Raw genomic sequence first — 19703 nt, forward strand, 5'->3', positions numbered from 1 at the left:
GTCATGGCTACACAGGATAGACCAAGAAGAAAAGAACCCCTGCAAATTCACAATAAAAACAGCACATGTTGGAAATGTACGGGTAAATCAAGGAAGGAAAAGATGGCGTCACATACCCAGACAGAGTCTCATTGATACCCGCTTCTAGTAGATGGGAGTTGGGTGCAGGAAACCAACATGGAATTTTAAACAGACATTGGTCACCATGCCAACATTTGGTTTGCATTGTGGGCCTCAACTGCAGCTTCTATTCATTTTATTTTGCTTTTGTTAACTGTAAATGAATAAATTCTTGATTGTTTGCCTGGATGTACTGGACAACAAAAAATTGTGGATCTTCAGTGGACAGGATAGTGTTGACTTAGGGAATTTAGTAGAGGTATAGACCCTCATGAAAATCTGACACAAATGACATGTAACTAAAGCCCAAGGCAGAAATGTTGGCCAGGGAACATGGCATGGTGTTGAATTTGGAGGCAACAGAAAGCTCAGGGTCATTTTGCAGAAAGAATAAGGGTGTTCTGCAATGCCACCAATGTTCACTATAAGAGACAAAAAAAACTGAAGATGCTGGAATCCAAAGTAGACAAACAGGAGTCTGGAAGAACACAGCAAGCCAGGCAGCATCTGGAGGAAAGGAACAGTCAATTCTTTGGGTATAACCCTTCTTCAGGACTGGTTACCCGAAACGTTGACTGCTCCTTTCCTCTAGATGCTGCCTGGCTTGCTGTGTTCTTCCAGCCTCCTGTTTGTCTACCAATATCCACTAGAAACCCACTGACTCCCACGGTTACCTTGATTATATATCCTGACACCCTGCCTCCTATAAAAACTCTGTTCCCTTCTCCCGGTTTCTTCATCACCTTCGTATCTGTTCTGACTTGCCAGCGTCCAGGAGACAGCCTCCGAATCCTCAACTGAAGATTCCTCACCAACATGGTTTAAAGGGCTCTCGGTCATGTCCGTCCCATCTTCCACATTTTAGCCCTCACCCCTTCTCTTCCCTCTCACAACACCGATAGGTCCTCCTTGTCCTCACTTACCATCCCACAACCATCTACATCCAGACGATTATTAGCCACTATTTCCGCCACCCACAGCAGGACGCCACCACCTGACATGTACTCCCCTCCCCTCCCTTATCAGCCTTCCGCAGGGATCATTCTCTCCGGGACACCCTGGTCACTCCTTCTCCACTCCCAACACCTCCGTCAGTTCCGTGGTGACTTCCCACGCAACCACAGTAGGTGCATCACCTGCCTGTTTACTTCCTCCATACTCACTGTCAAAGGTTCAGACACATTCCAGTTTACTGTATTCGCTGCTCATAATGTGGTCTCCTCTACACTGGAAAGACAAACAACATGCTTGGTGACCGCTTTGTGGAACACCTACGCTCAGTCCTCAAAAGTAACCCTCAGCTTCCAGTTGCCTACACTTCGACACACCACCTTGTTCTCTTGCCATCATCCTTGTCTCAGGCTTGTTACAGTTCTCCAGCGAAGCTCGGCAGAAGGTGGAAGAACTGCACCTCACTTGGGAACTCTACACCCTTCTGGATGCAATATTGAGTTTATAACTTTTATTTTAGGACCAGATATTTTAGGATCAGAGCACCTTCTCCCATGTTCTTACCCAACAACCCCACACCAAGCCTTGTCATCACACAGGCTGCTACCAGAAATAACCCATTGTTAGTCACTAATGATCCCCAGCGGTGGCTATTGATTCTCCCAAACTGACCCTTGCTCATTCTCTTGTCTGCCCAACTGTTCTCTCTCTCTGGGCTCCATCTCTATCTATTGTTTACTCTTCCCCTCTCCTCCCACCTTATCCTCAGCACATATACCAACACTTTCCTAGCCATAATCAGTTCTGCACAATGGTTCTGTCCACAGTTGCTGCCAGACCCGCTAAGTTTTCCCAGCTCTTTCTGTTATTGGGATAGGAATCTTTGGGTTGTAATCTATAGTCTCATACTACCCTGCAATACTTGCACTTATCTGGCAGATTCTCAAAATTGAGTGAGACTTTTCAGAATCTTTGGCAGGTTGTTTGGTCTCATTCTCTTTGTCCCTGCCTCAGCCCAAATATTGCTGAGAGCCCCATCCATGTCTTTGTCACCAATGGACTCAAGTGTTCCCTTGTTCTCTTGGTGGGCATTCCATCCTTCATATACCATCACTAAGCTCAAACAAAACTCTGGAGTTCATATCGATCACCAATCGCCACTGATCTACATTGGTTCCCAATCCCACAACACCTCTTATTTAAAAGTCTTGACTTTGTGTTTAATGGCCTATGTCTCTAACCTTTCACAGTTGTATGGTTTCCCATCACAGCTCTGAGGTCTTCTTATGATATGACCTCTTGCACTGTCTCCCCGTCCCTTTACCGAACTATTTGCTAGACCATTCTACCCATGCTGCTCCTTCAGATATACCTCCCCTAGCTACCTCATGTTTCCCATCCCCCTCCCTCAGTTTATCAGTTCACACTGTTCAGAGAATCAGTAACCATATATTACAATAGAATGCCATTTGACTCATCATGCCTGGGTTAACCCTTTGAAATACTATTCAATCAATCCTACTCTTTTGTTTGATTTCCCCTGATTCAAACTATTTCCTTTTTCATGTTTACATTCAATCCCCTTTCTATGTTAAAATTGAACTATTTTCATCACCCTGTCATGCAATGCATTTCATATCATGGTAATTCACAATAAGAAAATAATTCTCCTCAACTACATCCTGCATCCCCTGCCAATTACCTTACTACTGTGAACATTGATCACTGAAACTTCTATCATCAAAACCAATACCCCCTTCTTCAGATTGTCCTTTACTTTCTCAATATTCTCTGCTTTAAGGAGAGCAACCCCAGATTCCCTCATTGTTGTTGTTGAAACCCTGAAAGTATTTGAGGACTGTGCTCCAGTTAAGTGCAGCAGTAATTATTTTGTACCAGCAAAGCCTCCACAGCTATTGGTACTATTAGTTCACGGAGGAATGTTGAATGAGACACCACTCTGCTGTTCTGTAGTGTCATGGGATCTTAGGTCTCCGTTTAAAGCCCAGGATTATGCTGCTGAAGCCTTAGTTTAGTCTCGTTGAAGGATAGGATCTCAAAACTGTGGTATTTCCTTAGCACTGCTCTGGAACATCAATCCAGGTTGCAAGCACCGAGCATAACATCATATGTAAATGCACAAACCTTTGAACCAGCAGTGACAGTATGACCTGCTGAACAAGGCACATATACAGTTTGACGCATTTCAAAAGTGACTAAAATATGTTGAGGACAGTTATTATTGGCTTACTTATTAACACTCTTGCTTCAAAGTTGGAAGCTGGTGAATGTTAACCCTACTTCAGACATTATTGGCTGATGGGTGCTGGGAGTTAGGAAAGGTCCCTGTTCAGCTGGCCTGGGTCATGAGAGAAGTGATTCCAGAGGCAGAATTTTCATTTTTGGGATAGGGCATGCTCGCTGTTGGGTCCAATGAACCTGGGAATGATTTAGAATTGGTCACAGGGTTGCCAGATGTAAAGGAAGCCCATCTCAGTTGTCCCAGTTGTAACAGAAACAGTAAGATCAAGGAACAAGGCTGCTCAGCCCTGCAAACCTGCTCCACTATTCAATAAAATCATGGCTGATCTGATTTTAATCTCAACTCTACATCCCTGCTTATCCCCAATAATCTTTCGTTCTCTTGGTAATGAAGAATCCATCTACCTCTGCCTTAAAAATGTATAAAAATTCCACAGCCACTGTCTTTTCAGGAAGGGAGTAAGGCCCTCTCGCCCTTACCCCTCACACATTCTGACCTGTAAATAGTTTCCATCATTTCTGCCCTGGATAAAAGTCTCTGGTTATCCATTCTATCTCTGCCTCTCATCATCTTGTACAACTCTATCAAGTCACCTCTCATCCTTCTTCGCTCCAATGAGAAAAGCCCGAGCTCCCTCAACCTTTTCTCCTAAGCCCTGCCTCCGGTCCGAGCTGCATCCTGGTAAATGTCCTCTGCACCCTCACTGAAGCTTTCACATCCTTCCTATAATGAGGCAACCAGAAATGAACACCGTATTCCAAATGTGGTCTAACCAGGGTTTTATAGAGCTGCTGCATAAACTCGTGGCTCTTAAACTCAATCCCTCTGCCAATGAAAGCCAACACACCATACGCCTTCTTAACAACCCTATCAACTTGGGTGACCCTCTGTTCCTCTACACTGCCAAGAATCCTGTCATTAACCCTGTATTCTGCATTCAAATTCAACCTTCCAAAATGAATTACTTCATACTTTTCTGGGTTGAATTCCAATTGCCACTTCTTTGCCGAGCTCTGCATCCTGTCAATGTCCCATTGCAACCTAAAACAGCCCTCCACACTGTCCACAACTCCGTCCACCTTCATGTCATCCGCAAACTTACTAACGCACTCTTCCACTTCCTCATTCAAGTAATTTATAAAGATCACAAAGAGCAGAGGTCCCAGTACAGATCCCTGCAGAACATCACTAGTCATTGAGTTCCAGGCTGAATACTTTCCATCAACTAGCACCCTCTGTCTTCTTTTGGACAGCCAGTTTTGTATCCGGATAGCCAAATTTGCCTGTATCCCATGCCTCCTTACCTTCTGAAAGAGCCTACTATGGGGACCCTAGTCAAATGCCAAATTGCTAAGAGCCATATACACCACATCCACTGCTCTACCTTCATCAATGTGTTTTGTCACATTCTCAAAGAATTCATTAAGGCTTGTGAGGCATGATCTTCTCCTCGCAAAGCCATGCTTACTATTTCTAATCAAACTGTGATTTTCCAAATAATCATAAATACTATCTCTCAGAATCCTCTCCAATAATTTGCCCACCACAGTAGTAAAACTGACCAGCTGTAATTTCAAGGATTATCCATACACCATTTCTGGAGCAAGAGATTAAGATTTGCCACCCACTTCATACCAATTCACTTACTGCAGAGAACTAATGAACTGTATAGAAACAATTGGATGTGTTGATAAAGTTTAAGAAAAGTGATTCATTTATAGCTTTTCACTTTCTTAACACTTGCCTTTCACAATAGATCAATAAAATATTAATCATCAAGACCCTTTAAAGAATCAACAGCAAAAATTGGCAACACCTGAAAGCTCTTTGTCTTTTGAAAATCAACATTGCCCATAGATAGATCAATCAGTGAGCAGAGCATTCGATCAAAGAACATTTTCCCTGGGTCTAGAAGTTTTAAGCAATGGGATTGTAGCTATTTCTTATGGCAGCTTGTTCCATTGTGAGATTATTCTTGGGAATGGGGCAAAAGATGGTTGATGCATTGTCTTTGAAGCAAGTGGACTTTATGTATTGTCATTGCAAGAGGGCACTAGGTACTTGTTTCTGTCATTTCTCACCAGTTCATTCCTTGTTTTAGAGAACACCATCAGTCTAGTTTCCTCCCTCCTTTGCTGGGAAGATTTCCATTCCAGATCTTTGCACACAAATATGACACTGATGTATTTGCCCTGCTGACCTGTTCAGAATTATCTGGTATGTCTTCAAAGGCATAAGAAATAAGAGCAGGAGTGAGCCTTTCATTCCCTCGAACCCAACCAACATTCAACAAGATCACGGTTGAACTGCCCCAGACCTCAACTCCTCTTCAGCTCATGATAGCCCTCAACTCCCCATTATTTCAAAAACCTGTCATCTCCTCTTTAAGTAGTTGGTGATCTAGCCTCCACAACTCTCTGGGGTACAGAATTATAAAAATTTATAACCCTCTGACAGAAGACATTTTTCACATCTCAATTTTAAATACATGTCCCTTTAATCAGTAACTAGGTCTCCAGTTCAAGACTCTCCCACCAATGGAAACACCTTGTCACCATGTACATTGTCAAGCCTCCTTAGAATCTTGCGTGATTCAATAAGATCACTCCACATTCTTCTCAGCTGTCATGAATAAAGGCCTAATCCATTTAGCTCTTCTTGATAAGTCAACTCTTTCAACCTAGGGATCAATATAATGAATCTCTTTGAACTGTGTCAAAACTGTACAGGTGTAACAAGACTTCTGTACTTTTAAACTCCAACCCCTTAGTAACAAAAGCCAAAATTCCATTTGCCTTCTTAATTACTTACTACTTACATCACTTCAGGTTTATTTATATCATTCACCAAGTAAGGATCCCACACACCACTTGCATACCCCAGGCCTGGATGATCTACTCAGAAACAAAAACAAAGTTGCTGGAAAAGCTCAGCAGGTCTGGCATCTTCTGCGAAGGAGAAAAGAGAGTTAACGTTTCGGGTTTGCCGACCCTTCCTCAGACCTGCTGAGCTTTTCCAGCAACTTTGTTTTTGTTCCTGATGTACAACATCCACAGTTCTTTTGGTTTTTATTTAGAATTTAACTCACTGGATTATCTCATGATTGATAGTGTAGGGGGAGGGGCTTAGATTAGTTCACAGGTCGGCGCAACATCGAGGGCTGAAGGGCCTGTTCTGCGCTGTATTGTTCTATGTTCTATGATATTGCTTTGTACTTATTTTTGCAGTTCCAGAATCTTTCGCATTATAAAGACTCAGGAAACAGATGAAGAGAGGAACAGTTCCAGAAGATAAACATTTTTGCAACACTGAGATAACAAGGTGTAGAGCTGGATGAACACAGCAGGCCAAGCAACATCAGAGGAGCAGGAAGGCTGATGTTTCGGGCCTGGACCCTTCGAAACATCAGCCTTCCTGCTCCTCTAATGCTGCTTGACCTGCTGTGTTCATCCAGCTCTACACCTTGTTATCTCAGATTCTCCAGCATCTGCAGTTCCCAGTATTTCTGAAACATTTTTTGAACACTGCTTGTTGGTCTATAGTATAAGGCTGTATGATCAGAACAGGGGCTTTTGACGTTAGGGAGAAGAAGCTGGAATTATATGTTTCCTGAATTGTCATTGTTTTGACTGCAGGATGGCTTTTAAATCTTTTCTGCTGGTTTTTCTATTTGACAGTACCACACCCCCAACTGACTGGCCAGTGTCTACTTCCCAAGCAGGAAAACCTGAGGCACCAAGGGAGCCAGTGAGGAAACAGAGTACATGAAGTGTAGTGGCGGTTGAGAGGTTTTGTTGGGATTGGAAGGGGCTATATCTCGAGGGCACAAGCAGATTGCAGGAGCAAGTTGGTAATGAAATGATGGTTGCGAGGGGAGAAAATGAAACCGCTGGAAATCAAGTAGGTAAGCACACTGGTACTAGAGAATTCATTCTTGTTCCTATAGACCCACGAGTAGTACTGTAAAGATTAGTTACTTTTTACAACTGAGTTGGCACTTCAAAAGGGTACTTAATTGGCCGTAAGGCACTCTGAGATATCCTGAGATTGTAAACAGCACTACATAAATGCAAGTTTTCATTTATTTCTAATGAGCAACCACAGAGGGTGACTTGCAGCAGTTACTGTGAGCAATGTTAAATCAATTTATGGAGAATTAGTGATGACATTTTGCTTTCCTTCCCTCAAGATATTGGCACAACATCCTCCCAGTTGCATTCCTTTTACGCAATAAAGCCTGACTGTACCGAGCAGGAGGACGTGAAATGACAGGATAAGGCTTGATAAGCAGAAGTCCTCGAAACTGGGACAACAGGAATGCATAACGGAGTGGTAGGTTTCCAAAGCAAAGAGAACGACGGCAAACAGCGACAGAGAGAGAGAGAGTAGCCGACAAAGATCAAAGAAAATGCGTGGCAAAAGGGAAGAACTCAGTTCAGAATGGTTTTAAGGCAGTTTCTGAATGCCATGGGACATGTCGTGTTCACATCAATCTTTATCGCCTCAGCGTCTGGCAGAGGTAAGTGTATGTGGTGTGAGGGATTGAATTACCTTCTGGATTCTGATAGGCAGCGCTCAGGGTCACTTTCGGGCTTTGCAGGGAACTTTAGTTCAGAGAATTTCAAACTTAGCGCGATGCACTTAAAAACTTCCTTCTGTGAAGCAGGTCGCCGAGGTAAAGCGTAAGTAGCTCTCCAGAAATTGGAAGCAATTTTCAAACAATTATTCCAAAGCGCCCCTTCTCAGGAAAGCTTTTCTGATTTTCCTGAAATTCCTCGTGCCTGAGGTTAAAATGAATAATATTCTTGCAACAGAGGGTGTAAATGAACCTTCTCACAATGCAAGATTGCTTTCTCTATAACGTGAGAAAGGTATTCTTACCTTCGGGGTTCTGTCATTATTTCTGTGGAGGCCCAAGATCTTACAATGGAGACTGTGTACTGTGCACAGAATCATCAGATCTGCCTCATCCAGTTAACCAGGAGAATTGGTCAAATACAGTTTTTTTTAAAAAAAGCCTTTATTTTATAGTGCCTTTCATTATTTCAAGATGTCCTAAGCGCTTTAAAGCGAATTAAGTATTTTTTTTCCAGTTGTCCATTGTTGTAGTACATCAATCGTAGCAGCCAATTTCCACACAGCCTGGATTAACACATGGTTATGTGATAACTAACACATAATCTAGTTTTACCGTGCTGATTGAGGGCTACAACCTGTCCCAGCCACCAGGGAAAATGACCCTGACTTTCAAAATAAGGCCACGGGATCATGTCAAGGGCAGATCTTCTGTGGGTTTACCACCACCCCTGAAAATGGCAACCCTGGCACATTCCTGATTTATAATTGCTGGTGCCTTTGGCTGCCTACGCACCTAAATGCGGAATTTTCTTTGTAAAGTCTTTGGCTCTCTTTCTCTCTCTTCCTTCATCATTTCTTCAACCCCTACCTCTTTGGCCAAAGTCTTACGTCAGTGTCAAATTTTCTTTTGATAGCTGAACTGTGAACCTGTTTGGGATGTTTCACAATGTTAAAGGTATTATAGAAATTAATGTTATTGCTCATGTTTGATTTTACAGTCTGGGGGAAGGGGCAAGGGGAGTGCTGTGACTATGTTCCCCCGTGATATTATCCCAGCTCACTTCGGTCACGCATCACTGCAAAGATGTAGGTGTAAATACAATGCATTTGAAAGTGAGCAGATCAGCCACGTTCTTAATGGATGATGGAGTATGCTTAAGGGGCTGAATGGCCTACATCTTCTTCCAATTTGTATATTCATATGTTAGTGGATGTATGTGTTCAGAATCCTTGGGCTTAGCAACTGGTGCAACATTCAAATGGGTTGTCTGTCCTGTAGCCTGCATCTTCATTTGGTTCCACTCCTGTTCTCCCCTGAAACTGAGTATATGATCCTCAACATGCCTGGCATCAAACCAGAACCTCTCCTCTCCCTCATTTCCTGTGCATTGTATTTGTGTTGCTCTTTCTAATGGGGCTAGGCAGCTTCTTGTGATTATACTTGAGCAGTAGTCATGCCTCTCCCGAGGCTCCTACAGAGATAGCACAGTGATCACAGTACAGTTCTGCTTAAAATAGAGCTTCCAGGTGGTAAAATTTGTGTGAGACAATGGTGCATAAGAACAGGAGCAGGAGGATCCTATTCTGCCCTTTGGACACGCTCCATCATTCAGTTAGACCATGGCACTGAGGTACGAAATCAGCACCTTTCCACACTATCCCCCATTTCTCTTGATCTTTTTAATGTCTAGAAATTGCATTGCTCTCTGTTTAGAGCGTACTCAATGCCTGAGCTTCCACAGGCCCCGAGGATACAGAATTCCAAAGACTCTCCACACCCTGAGAAGAGAAATTCCTCCTCGTTCGGGTTTAATGGCCTACTTTTTAACCTGAGCCATTGTCTCCTGGTTCTAGACCCACCAGCCTTGGCCACCCTTTCTGTATCCAGCCAGCAAACTCTGTAAAAATTTTGTACGCTCCAATGGGATGACCTCTCATTCTGCCAAACTCTAGAGAATGCAGACAGTCTCTCAATCCCTCCTGAAGGGACAACCCACCATCCCAGGCATCAATCTGCTGAAGCTTCATTGCACTCCCTCTGTGACAAATATTATCCTTCATTCGCAAGATGACCAAAAATATACACTGAATGAACCAAGAGAAGAACAAAAATTAAAAATTATTACAATAAGTCAGAGAGTCATAGAGCTGTACAGCATGGAAACAGACCCTTCTGTCCAACTCGTTCATGTTGATCAGAAATAAGTTGGGGAAAGTCCTGACCTCAATCCATGTACTCCCAAAATCTCTATAGCTTTTTCCTTGCAAGATGTCAAGGGCCATAGTTTGGTAGGTGGCATTTTCTGCTTCTGTTTATGTGGAGCTTTCTGGTACAAACAGATACGAATGGAGCACATGCTGTAAAGACAAATATGAGGAAAGATACTAATCAGCTGGTTCATGCGAGTGTATGAATATGTCGCATTCAGATACCCTGAGCTAGCAGCACTGTGTGTATTTGTTGTTTGCAATATATAATTATAAGATAATGTACCGATAGACAACAACATACACATACCTATGAATTTGGAATGCATTTGTCAGTTGATAAAAGTTACAGAAACATGTTCCTGTGCTTGTGTACCAAATAAACAATGACATGCCCTGAAGATGTATTGTGAGCTAAACATTGTGCAATGAGCTCACGTGTCTGAACGTTGACAGTATTAACCCTGGGAGATCAACAAGTTTAGAGTAAGGTATATCCCTCACCTTATAATTACGTAAAAACCAAAAGAACTGCGGATGCTGTAAATCAGAGGTAAAACAGAAATTGTCAGAATACTCAGCAGGTCTGGCAGCATCTATAAAGGGAAAGTTGAGTTAACATTTCAGATCCAATGACTCTTTATCAGAACTGACGGTAGCTAGGAGAAGGTTTTTTTTTGCAGAAGATAAGGTAGGAGGAGGGGTAAGGAGTAAATGATAGGTGGAGGCAGAGTCCACAGAGAGATGAACAGTTGGACTGTCAAAGGAATGAAAAACGATCAGCCCTGGGCAATGAATAGCTACTAACACTAATGGAGACTAGGGTGTGTGTAGTAGCAGACCATGTGATAACAAGGCCTGTTGTGTGAAGGAATTGGGTAAAGATATGGGATAAGGTACCTCCAGTCATAAAATTATGGAATTTGATATTGAGTACAGAAGGCTAAAGAGTTCCCAAGTGGAAAATGAGGTGTGTTCTTCCAGGTTGTGCTGAGCTTAGCTGGACCACTGCAGCAAGCCTGATACAGAAGTATTGGCCAAGGAACAGGGTGGGTGTTGAAGTGGCAGGCAACTGGAAGCTCAGGGTCTTTTTGGTGGACAGAACGTAGGTGCTCAGCAAAGTGGTCACCCAGTCTACACTTCATTTCCCCAATGTAGAGGAGACCACATTGTGAGCAGTGAGTGCAGTAGACTAGATTCAGTGAAGCGCAGGTAAAGTACTGCTTCATCTGGATACTTAGCAGGGAGGAAGTGAATAGGCAGGTGTTATAACTTCTGCAGTTATAGGGAAAGCAGCTATGGGGCTCTGGGATGGTGCTGGGAGTAAAGGAGGAATGGATCAGGGTGTCCCAGAAGGAACAGTCCTTGCGGAAAGCTGATAAGGGAGAGGAGGGGAATATGTGTCTGATGGTGGCGTCCCACTGGAGGTGGCAGAATTAGCAGTTAATGATTGTCTGGATGTGGATGCTGGTGGGATGATAGGTGCGGACAACGGAGATCCTATAGCTGTTGTGGGAGGGAAGAAATGGGGTGAGGGCTAAAGTATGGGAGATGGATTGGACTTGGCTGAGGGGCCTTTCAGCTATGGTGTTGGGGAGTCCTTGGTGAGGAAGAAAGTGGATATTTTGGACGCTCTCTTATCAAAGCTGGCATCATCAGAACAGATGTGATGGAGACAGAGGAACTGGGAGAATGGAATGGGGTCTTTGCAGGGAGCAGGGTGTGATGATGTATAGTCCAGGTAGCTGTTGGAGTCAGTGGATTTGTAATGGATACTGATTGCCAGCCTGACCCCAGAAATGGACACAGATGTGGAGGAGGAAAGGAAAGAATCAGAGATGGACCAGGTGAAAATGAAAGTGAGGTAGAAGTTTGAAGTGAAATTGATAAACGTTTCCAACGGGAAGCAGCATCGAAGGTATTATTGATACATCGGAGAAAATGTTGTGGGTGGTGGCCAGAATAGGATTAGAACAGAAAATGTTCCACATATCCGCATGAAGAGACAGGCATAACTGGGGCCCAGGCAGGTACCCATGGCCACATCTTTGACCTCAAGAAAGTGAGAGGAGTTTAAAGAAGTTGTTTAGGGTGAGGATGAGCTTGGCGTGACAGAGGGTGGTGGTGGTGGTTGATAGGGATGGTTCAGGAAGAAGCAGAAACTCCTGAGACAGTCCTTATGGTTAATGGACGTGTAAAGGGATTGCACATCCATGCGAAAAAGAAGGCAGCTGGAGCCCACAAACTAGAAATTCTAAAACTGATGTAAAGTGTCAGAGAAATTTGGATATAAATGGGAAGAGACTGAACAAAGGGAGAAAACATTGAGTCGAGGTTGGAAGAGCTGACTTCTGTAGGGCAGAAGTAGACAGAAACAGTTTGTCTGCTTTGGCAGTCCAGTTTGTGGATTTTGGGGAAATAGGTAGAACTGAGTTGTGTGGGTTTAGGAGACAAAGAGCTCGGAGGCAGTTGGGGGAATATCACCAGATGAAATGAGGTTGGTGACCATAGTGCACCCAATGTCCTGATGTTCCATGGTGAGGTCATGGTCCTGAGGGAATTGGAGGAGATATCTGAGAGCTGACACTCAGCCTCTGTGACGTAGAGGTCAGTCTGCCAGATGAAAACCGTGCCGCATTTGTTGAGAGGCTTAATTACAGAGCCAGGCTTGGATTGGAGAGCATGGATGGCTGTCAGTTCACAGGAAGATAGGCTGGGATGGATGAGCAGGGTGGAGAAGTTAAGGCAACATGTTGACATCTTGACAGTTCTCGATGAACAGGTTGAGCGCAGGTAAATGGCCCAAGGGAGGGGTTCAGGTGTTGGAGGTGGGAGAAGGGGTCTGTTGGACAGGGAGAGGACTTTTGTGCAGAGAAACGGGTGAAACAGATGGAGAAGGTGATAGAAAAAGACTTCAATGTCATGTCAAGCCCTAAATTCATAAGGTGGGGATGCAAAGGGATAAAACAGAGACCTTTGCTGAGTGCAGAATGTTCAACATCAGAGAGTAGAAGGTTAGAGGGATAGTAAATACATGACAGGAGGTGGGGTTGGGAGAGGGGATGGAGTCAGAGGGAAGGGGAGGGGATGAAAGTTCTGGAGGCCCATGGGTATCTCTGAGTTGTTGCATCTTGTGTACCTTGATGCCATTTAGAATTTCCCATTTGTGGGCTCTAGCTACCCCCTCTTTATCATGGATGTCAACCCTTTACACATTCACCCCCCCCATCAGGATGGTTTGATGACTCTGTTTCTTCCTGGAAAAATGGCCTGAACCACCCCTATCCGCCACCAGTCTACTCTGTAAGGCCAAGCTCATCCTCACCCTGAACAATTTTCGTTTAACTCCTCTCACTTTCTTCACATCAGAGGGGTGGCCATGAATATGAGCATCGGCCCTAGTTATGTCCATCTCATTGTGGTATATGTAGAATATTCCCTGTACTAATTCTATTCAAGCCCCTACTTGCAACTCTATCTTCAATAAATTGACAATATCATTGATGCTCCTTCCCTCTCTTGTCTGGAATTGGAAAAGTTTATCAATTCCACTTACAATTTCCAGCCCAATCTCTCATTCATCTGGTCCATCTTTGACTCCTCCTTTTTGTTCCTAGACATCTGTTTCCATTTCTGGGGATAGGCTGGCCACCAATATCCACTTTAAACCCACCGACCCCTGTTACCTCGACTATGCATCCTCACACACTGCTTCCAGTCGAGACTCCGTACCATTCTCCCAGTTCCTCCGTCTCAGTTGCATCTGTTCTGATGATGCCAACTTCAACAAGGGGGTGTTGGAAATGTCCACCTTCTTCCTCAACCAAGGATTCCCTCAACCAAGTCAGACCCATCTTCTATACTTCAGCCCTCACCCTGTTTCTTCCCTCCCACAACAGTGATGGGATCCCTCTTGTCCTCACTTACCATCTCGCGAACATACACATCCAGAGTATCATTAATTGCCATTTCTGCCATGTCCAGCAGGATGCCACCACCAGACACATATTTCCCTTTCCTCCCTTGTCATCCTTCTGCAAGGACCATTTCCTCTGGGATACCCTGGTCCACTCCTCCTTCCCCTGTATCTGTTGAAGGTGTAACACCTGCCCATTTACTTCCTCTCTCCTTGGTATCCATACCTTCCAGATGAAGCAGCACTTTATCTGAACTTCACTCAATCTAACCTACTGCATTTGCAACTGACAGTGTGGTTTTCTCGACACTGGGGAAACAAAGCATAGACGAGGTAACTGCTTTGAAGAACATGTATATCCTGTCCACCAAAAAGACCCTGAATTTCATGTTGCCTGTCACTTCAACACACCACTGTGTTCCATGGCCAAACATCTGTCTCAGGCTAAGCTCTGCTAAGCTGGAAGACAACATCTCATTTTCCGTTGGGAACTCGACAGCCTACTGTACTCAATATCGAATTCAACAACTTTGGGGTTTTAGGTACCTTCTTTCATGTCTTTACCCCACCACCCACACAGCAGGCCTTGTTATCACATGGTCTGCTATTACATGCACTCCAGTGTTAGCCAATAATAGGCCCCATTGGTAGCTATTCATTCCCGCAGGCTGAATGTTTTTCATTCCTTTGACTGTCCAACTGTTCTCACTTTGGGCCAAACTCCACCTATCAATTACCCCCTCCCCCTCTCCCTACTTTATCTTCTGCATAAAAAACAACTTTTTCCTAGATATTTTCAGTTCTGAGGAAGGGTCACCGGACCTGAAACGTTAACGCTGATTTCTCTCCTTAGATCTGCCAGACCTGCTGAGATTTTCCTTACAAATAGGTGTCAGCAAATATGTGCAACAAGCCAATGAGAGAGATATATGGGGTGGCAAGTAAAATCCTAGCGATGCAAAATGCATTTTGAAAAGGATTTTGAGGGGTTTCAGAAATTAAAGATGTTCACAACACAAAGAGCTGGCATATGTATAGCACCTGTCACAGCCACAGGCTGGTGCTTTCTGGCTGATTCACTGCCTTTGAATTGTAGTTACTGCACATAGCAAGATTGCCTCAGCTGCAATGAGTTGATAGTCTATTTCAGTGTCATTTGAATATGCTCCGAGAGGAAATTGCTGCTAATAGATTTATAGCATCTACTGTATTTTGCTTTTTGTATTGAATTTTATTTGTAGTTCGACGCAGGCCCCATGCAGCCCAACACGGACTGGGATGATGGTTGAGTGATTAGGATCACCATCTTACGAGTGCAAGCACAGAGTATCCTGGCTCCTCTGTAAATATGTCAACTGTGCTATGGTATTCATTACCATGTAATTGTTGCAGTTGGTAAGAAATCATTTGGAGCTGACTCTCTGAGAGAGAAGATGTGACAGTAACACAGGTCTTGGGTATTGCTGAGAAGTTGCATCTAAGCACCATCACTGGTCCAGAGGTAGGGTTGAGACTTTGCGGCTGACTGGCTGTGTGTCATTGGCATGGGCAGGAATACTATTCCTCTTCCCATGTCTTGCCCTGATTAGCTTGAAAAATAAAGCTTGAATATATGTTGAAATAAAGGGAAATTCGTTTGAGGAACTGTTTGAATAGCTTCTTTGCTTTACAGATTGTGCAAAGCAATGAGGTTGCATGTAAAGATAGGAAGCACGAAACAAAACTGCCTAGATTTTCTTATTCAGGCTTGCTTCTTGTCTCTTTCTTTCTGTCTGCTACCACTCTCACCCACTCTAATATCCAACTGTAATAGGTGAATGGTGGACAACAACAGCCTCACTGAAGTTTCTTGTTGGTACTAGGGCCTTGTGTGAAAGGAACTATTTTAAGATGGGGAAGATGGATTGCTCTTGTACATTCTGGTCTTAGATATGGTCCAGAGGATAATGCTTTTTACCTCTGTATCAGAAGGTTATGGGTTCCAGTCTGACTCAGGAAGTCTGAATCTAGCTGTGTTGCACTGTCAATAATGAGACCTTTTGGCTAAGATATTAAACAGTGCACTCTCAGGTGCACCCATATGATTCCATGGTAACAGTTTTAAAGAGGAGGAGGTGGAAGTTCCCCCTAGCACCCAGGTCAATATTTATCCATCAATCACCATTCCAAAACCAAAACATAGAATATGTGGTCATTATCACATTGCTGTTTATGGGTAATGCATACCAATTGGCTGTTGTACATTCTACAGTCAGTGTGCTTCAAAAGTATTTGGCTGTAAAGGGCTTTGGAGACTTTCTTAAAGTCAGTCAATAAATGAGTCCTTATTTCTGTATTTGGAAAAGGTTAACACACAATAATTGCCTTCTGAAGACAAACTGAATGGGATGAAGGTAATAATAATGTAGATCACCAATGCTTTTCACCCTTAAAGATGAAAAGCTATCTCATACCTTACCTGACGTCATGATTCTGGAGAATGCTCTGTAACTAGTTGTTAAATGCCACTCAATTTCACTAATTGCCAGGAAGAATTTGACAACTATCACATTTACTTAATGCAAGTGACATGAGATGGGCGTGCCACGAACCAACAGCAACACCATCAGCTCACAAGGTGGTTGGAAGGTCTTGTTTTATCTGTGATGTTTACCAGCTTGTTGCTGCCACCCTACCATATGCATGGCGTGAGAGCAACAGTCTTTAACATTCATTTGCAGGATGTCACTGCTCCAAGTCTGTTGAGATCCCTATTTTCTCTTGAAAAGGTGGTGGTGAGCTGCCTTCTTTAAACCACTGAACTGTGATTGGTGAGGTAGGGAGTTCCAAGTTCTTTGCTGTCATGTCAATCAAGTGGAAAGGCCATCAATTTCCAAGTAAGGATGGTGTGTGAGTTGGAGCTGGATGTGTTCTCTCAGTCCTGTTATCCTTCTTCATCTAGAGGTCAGAGGTCACAGATCTGGGAGCGGCCATTCGCCCATTTCAGTTTATCCCTCTGGAAAGATTTTAACATTTTCCCCATTGCATCAAACAAATATTGCTCAAGATTTGAAACATTTTGCCACTAATCTTCTTGCTACTCTAATTATTTTTATTTATTCATGGGTGTGGGTGTCTCGGCTGGACCAGCATTTATTGCCCATTTTTATTTGCCCAGGTTGTTTGAGGGCTGTTAGAAGTCAATCACTTTGCTGTGAATTTGGAACTAAAGGGCATCAGTCACCCAGATGTCTTCTTTCCGAACAATCATTTCATGGTCATCATTAGACTCTTAATCCAGATTTTTATTGACTTTATAATGGCATTTGAACCTAGGTCCCTGGATCATTACCTGGGCGTCTGGACTAATAGTGTAGCAATACCTCACAGTAGACCAACACCTCATATATATTAATCACTTTTTGTGCAAAGAAGAGTTCCTTATATTCAAGTTCTCTGTGAACCTATCCTTTCTGCTAATTTAACTAACCTCTTTATCCGTGAATTTCTTTGTTTGGGTAAGATTTCCTGATCAGATTCACTTACATGTTGGCATTAATCCAACAGGACTTTGGGTTCAAACTCTGGTGAAGGAAGCATTTGTCAGTAAAAGTGCAACGCCAGGATAGGCAGACCAGAACCTGTCATTTGAAGGACATTAGCTAAAAGCCCAGTAATCAACGCTTGGCTTATGTGTAGGACCTGAATTCTAATATCTATCTGGGAGGGAGATTGTAGTGAATTCAAGAGTGGTTTGCCACTGAGAACCTGCATGTTGCTTTGAACTATTGGGAATTGATACCTGATGATTCACTGTTTACTGGAACCTGACAATGAGGGTCCTGAGCCGACACTCACTCCTGTTTGGCCCACCTTATTACACTTGACGAATGTCCCTCCAGTCTAACCAGCCAGCAGCTGTGAGACCACAGCAATGTTAGAATTCTGAGGTAATGTGGCCACCTCTCTCGGCAGACCTGTAAACAGGCCCTTGCTGGTTAACTGCATCTGACCAAAGGGGCGCGACCTCATTCTGCGTTGTTTAGCCTCCAGCTCCTGATGCACTTCTGTCAGGTTGATACAAGGACAGTGCCTCCCTTTTCAATGCTTTGGAGGGAAGTGTCTTCTCTATATCGAATCCCACTGTTGGCAGTATCCCTGAAGGCAGGATTTGACTGAAACAAGTCCCCACTATTTCCCCAGTCCCACATCAACGCCCCTGCCCCAACTCCCCCCAACACCCCAACATATCATTCCCATCTCCTAGCCCCATGGTTCAGAAATTCTTCCCTATTTTCCTCTGGAAAAGGGGTTCTCAATGGGATTCCACTGGGTGAAGCAGAAGGTCCACTTTATACAGCGTTGGTGCAGGCAAGTGCAAAGGTGATATAGCCTGGGAACACACATTTCCCGATCTGGCTGGTTTGCTTCCATATCAACAGGGGAGTGAAGGCATTCCTTAGTCTTCCATAGTAAGTGTTGTAGTGTTCTTTATAAGCTAACTTCTATGTTTGCTATGCTTTACTTTATCCTCTATCCACCCATCCCTTATCCCCGTCACCCACATTTGGCTACTTGCCATTTCTGTCCTCCAGTTTCACATCTGCATTTTGCTCTCCATATTATCAAGTTTCATTCATCACTTCCACTTCCCCTCTCTTTCCTTTCTTTCTGTTGATGGCCACGTTTTTCCCCTTTTTTTTGACTACTGTGCAGTAATAATTCATGATCTGCAGAAAGCTCTCAGATACCCTGAGGTTGTGAAAGGCCAAATACAAATTTTAAGTCTTCCCTTTCCGCTTGCTTTCTTTTGCTGATTTCATTTTCGTTTTAGTTCCTTCCCACTCTCTCCATCCTCTTTTTGTTCTGTCCCACCCCATTGCAATCCATTTTGCTTATTGTGCAGCAAAGATTTAACTTAGAGATGAAACTGATGATATAATCATGACCTAAAGAGAATACTCTTGGCTGGAGACTGATGGAGAACACGCTGTATTAGATTGTAGCGATGTATATTGGGTCAGTAAGGAACTGGAACTAGCTGTCTATGACAGTGTCCAGATTACTTGTCCAAATAAGGACAGCCAACCAGTCAATGTTATAGAAACATCGACAAACTGAGTCCTAGAGTAAGGACAGAGTGGCCTACGGCCAACTCCATTCCAATCCATCGACTACCCTATGATTAGTTCTACAATCTCTTCTTTTCTGTTTGTTCTCCTCTCTACTTCCTTACTGGTGTCCTTATTTGCTATTGAGTTTGTCTCCATATGAGACTTTGGACATGAACTATCAAAGGATCAAAATTGGATTGGATGCTTGATATTGTGTTTCAGCCCTCCGCTCGGTCATTAACGCTGTTACATTATTATAACATAGTGGTTGAAAGATCAAAGGGGCCAAAAACATTCATTTCATAGGCTCCTATTTGAGAAGCTCATTTAGAGAAGGTACTTTGAAATTCTGCATACTAGCGGAATTAATGGCCTCAGGAAAGAAAAAATGTGAAGGAAGCTGGGATGAGGAAGTGACAGTGGAGTACATTGGACAGTGCTCTTTGCAGAGCTTTGAAGGACAGTAATTAGTCAAATCAATTATCAAATTGGGAAGCAATATTTTTTAAAATATCTGTTGATGGGAACGTTATTATTATCGGCGATAGCACTATGAATATGATGGAGATTGTTG

The 19703-nt window shown here is 43.4% G+C and overlaps 1 protein-coding gene across 2 annotated transcripts in view; it reads left to right on the top strand.

Annotated features, from left to right (window-relative positions):
* Nucleotides 1-7611: 7611 nt before the first annotated feature.
* Nucleotides 7612-19703, top strand: part of crfb16 (cytokine receptor family member B16) — a 50602-nt gene continuing 38510 nt past the window's right edge. The window contains exon 1 of one of the 2 annotated variants that reach the window (XM_048542861.2): nucleotides 7612-7853. In XM_048542861.2, coding sequence (XP_048398818.1) covers nucleotides 7775-7853 — 79 coding nt within the window. In that variant the 5' untranslated portion in view covers nucleotides 7612-7774. Of the gene's footprint in view, nucleotides 7854-7969; nucleotides 8017-19703 lie in introns of those variants that run through there. The other variant, XM_048542862.2, reaches the window with a different exon arrangement.

Source organism: Stegostoma tigrinum, chromosome 14 (assembly GCF_030684315.1).
Source record: "Stegostoma tigrinum isolate sSteTig4 chromosome 14, sSteTig4.hap1, whole genome shotgun sequence".
Classification (NCBI taxonomy): Eukaryota; Metazoa; Chordata; class Chondrichthyes; order Orectolobiformes; family Stegostomatidae; genus Stegostoma; species Stegostoma tigrinum.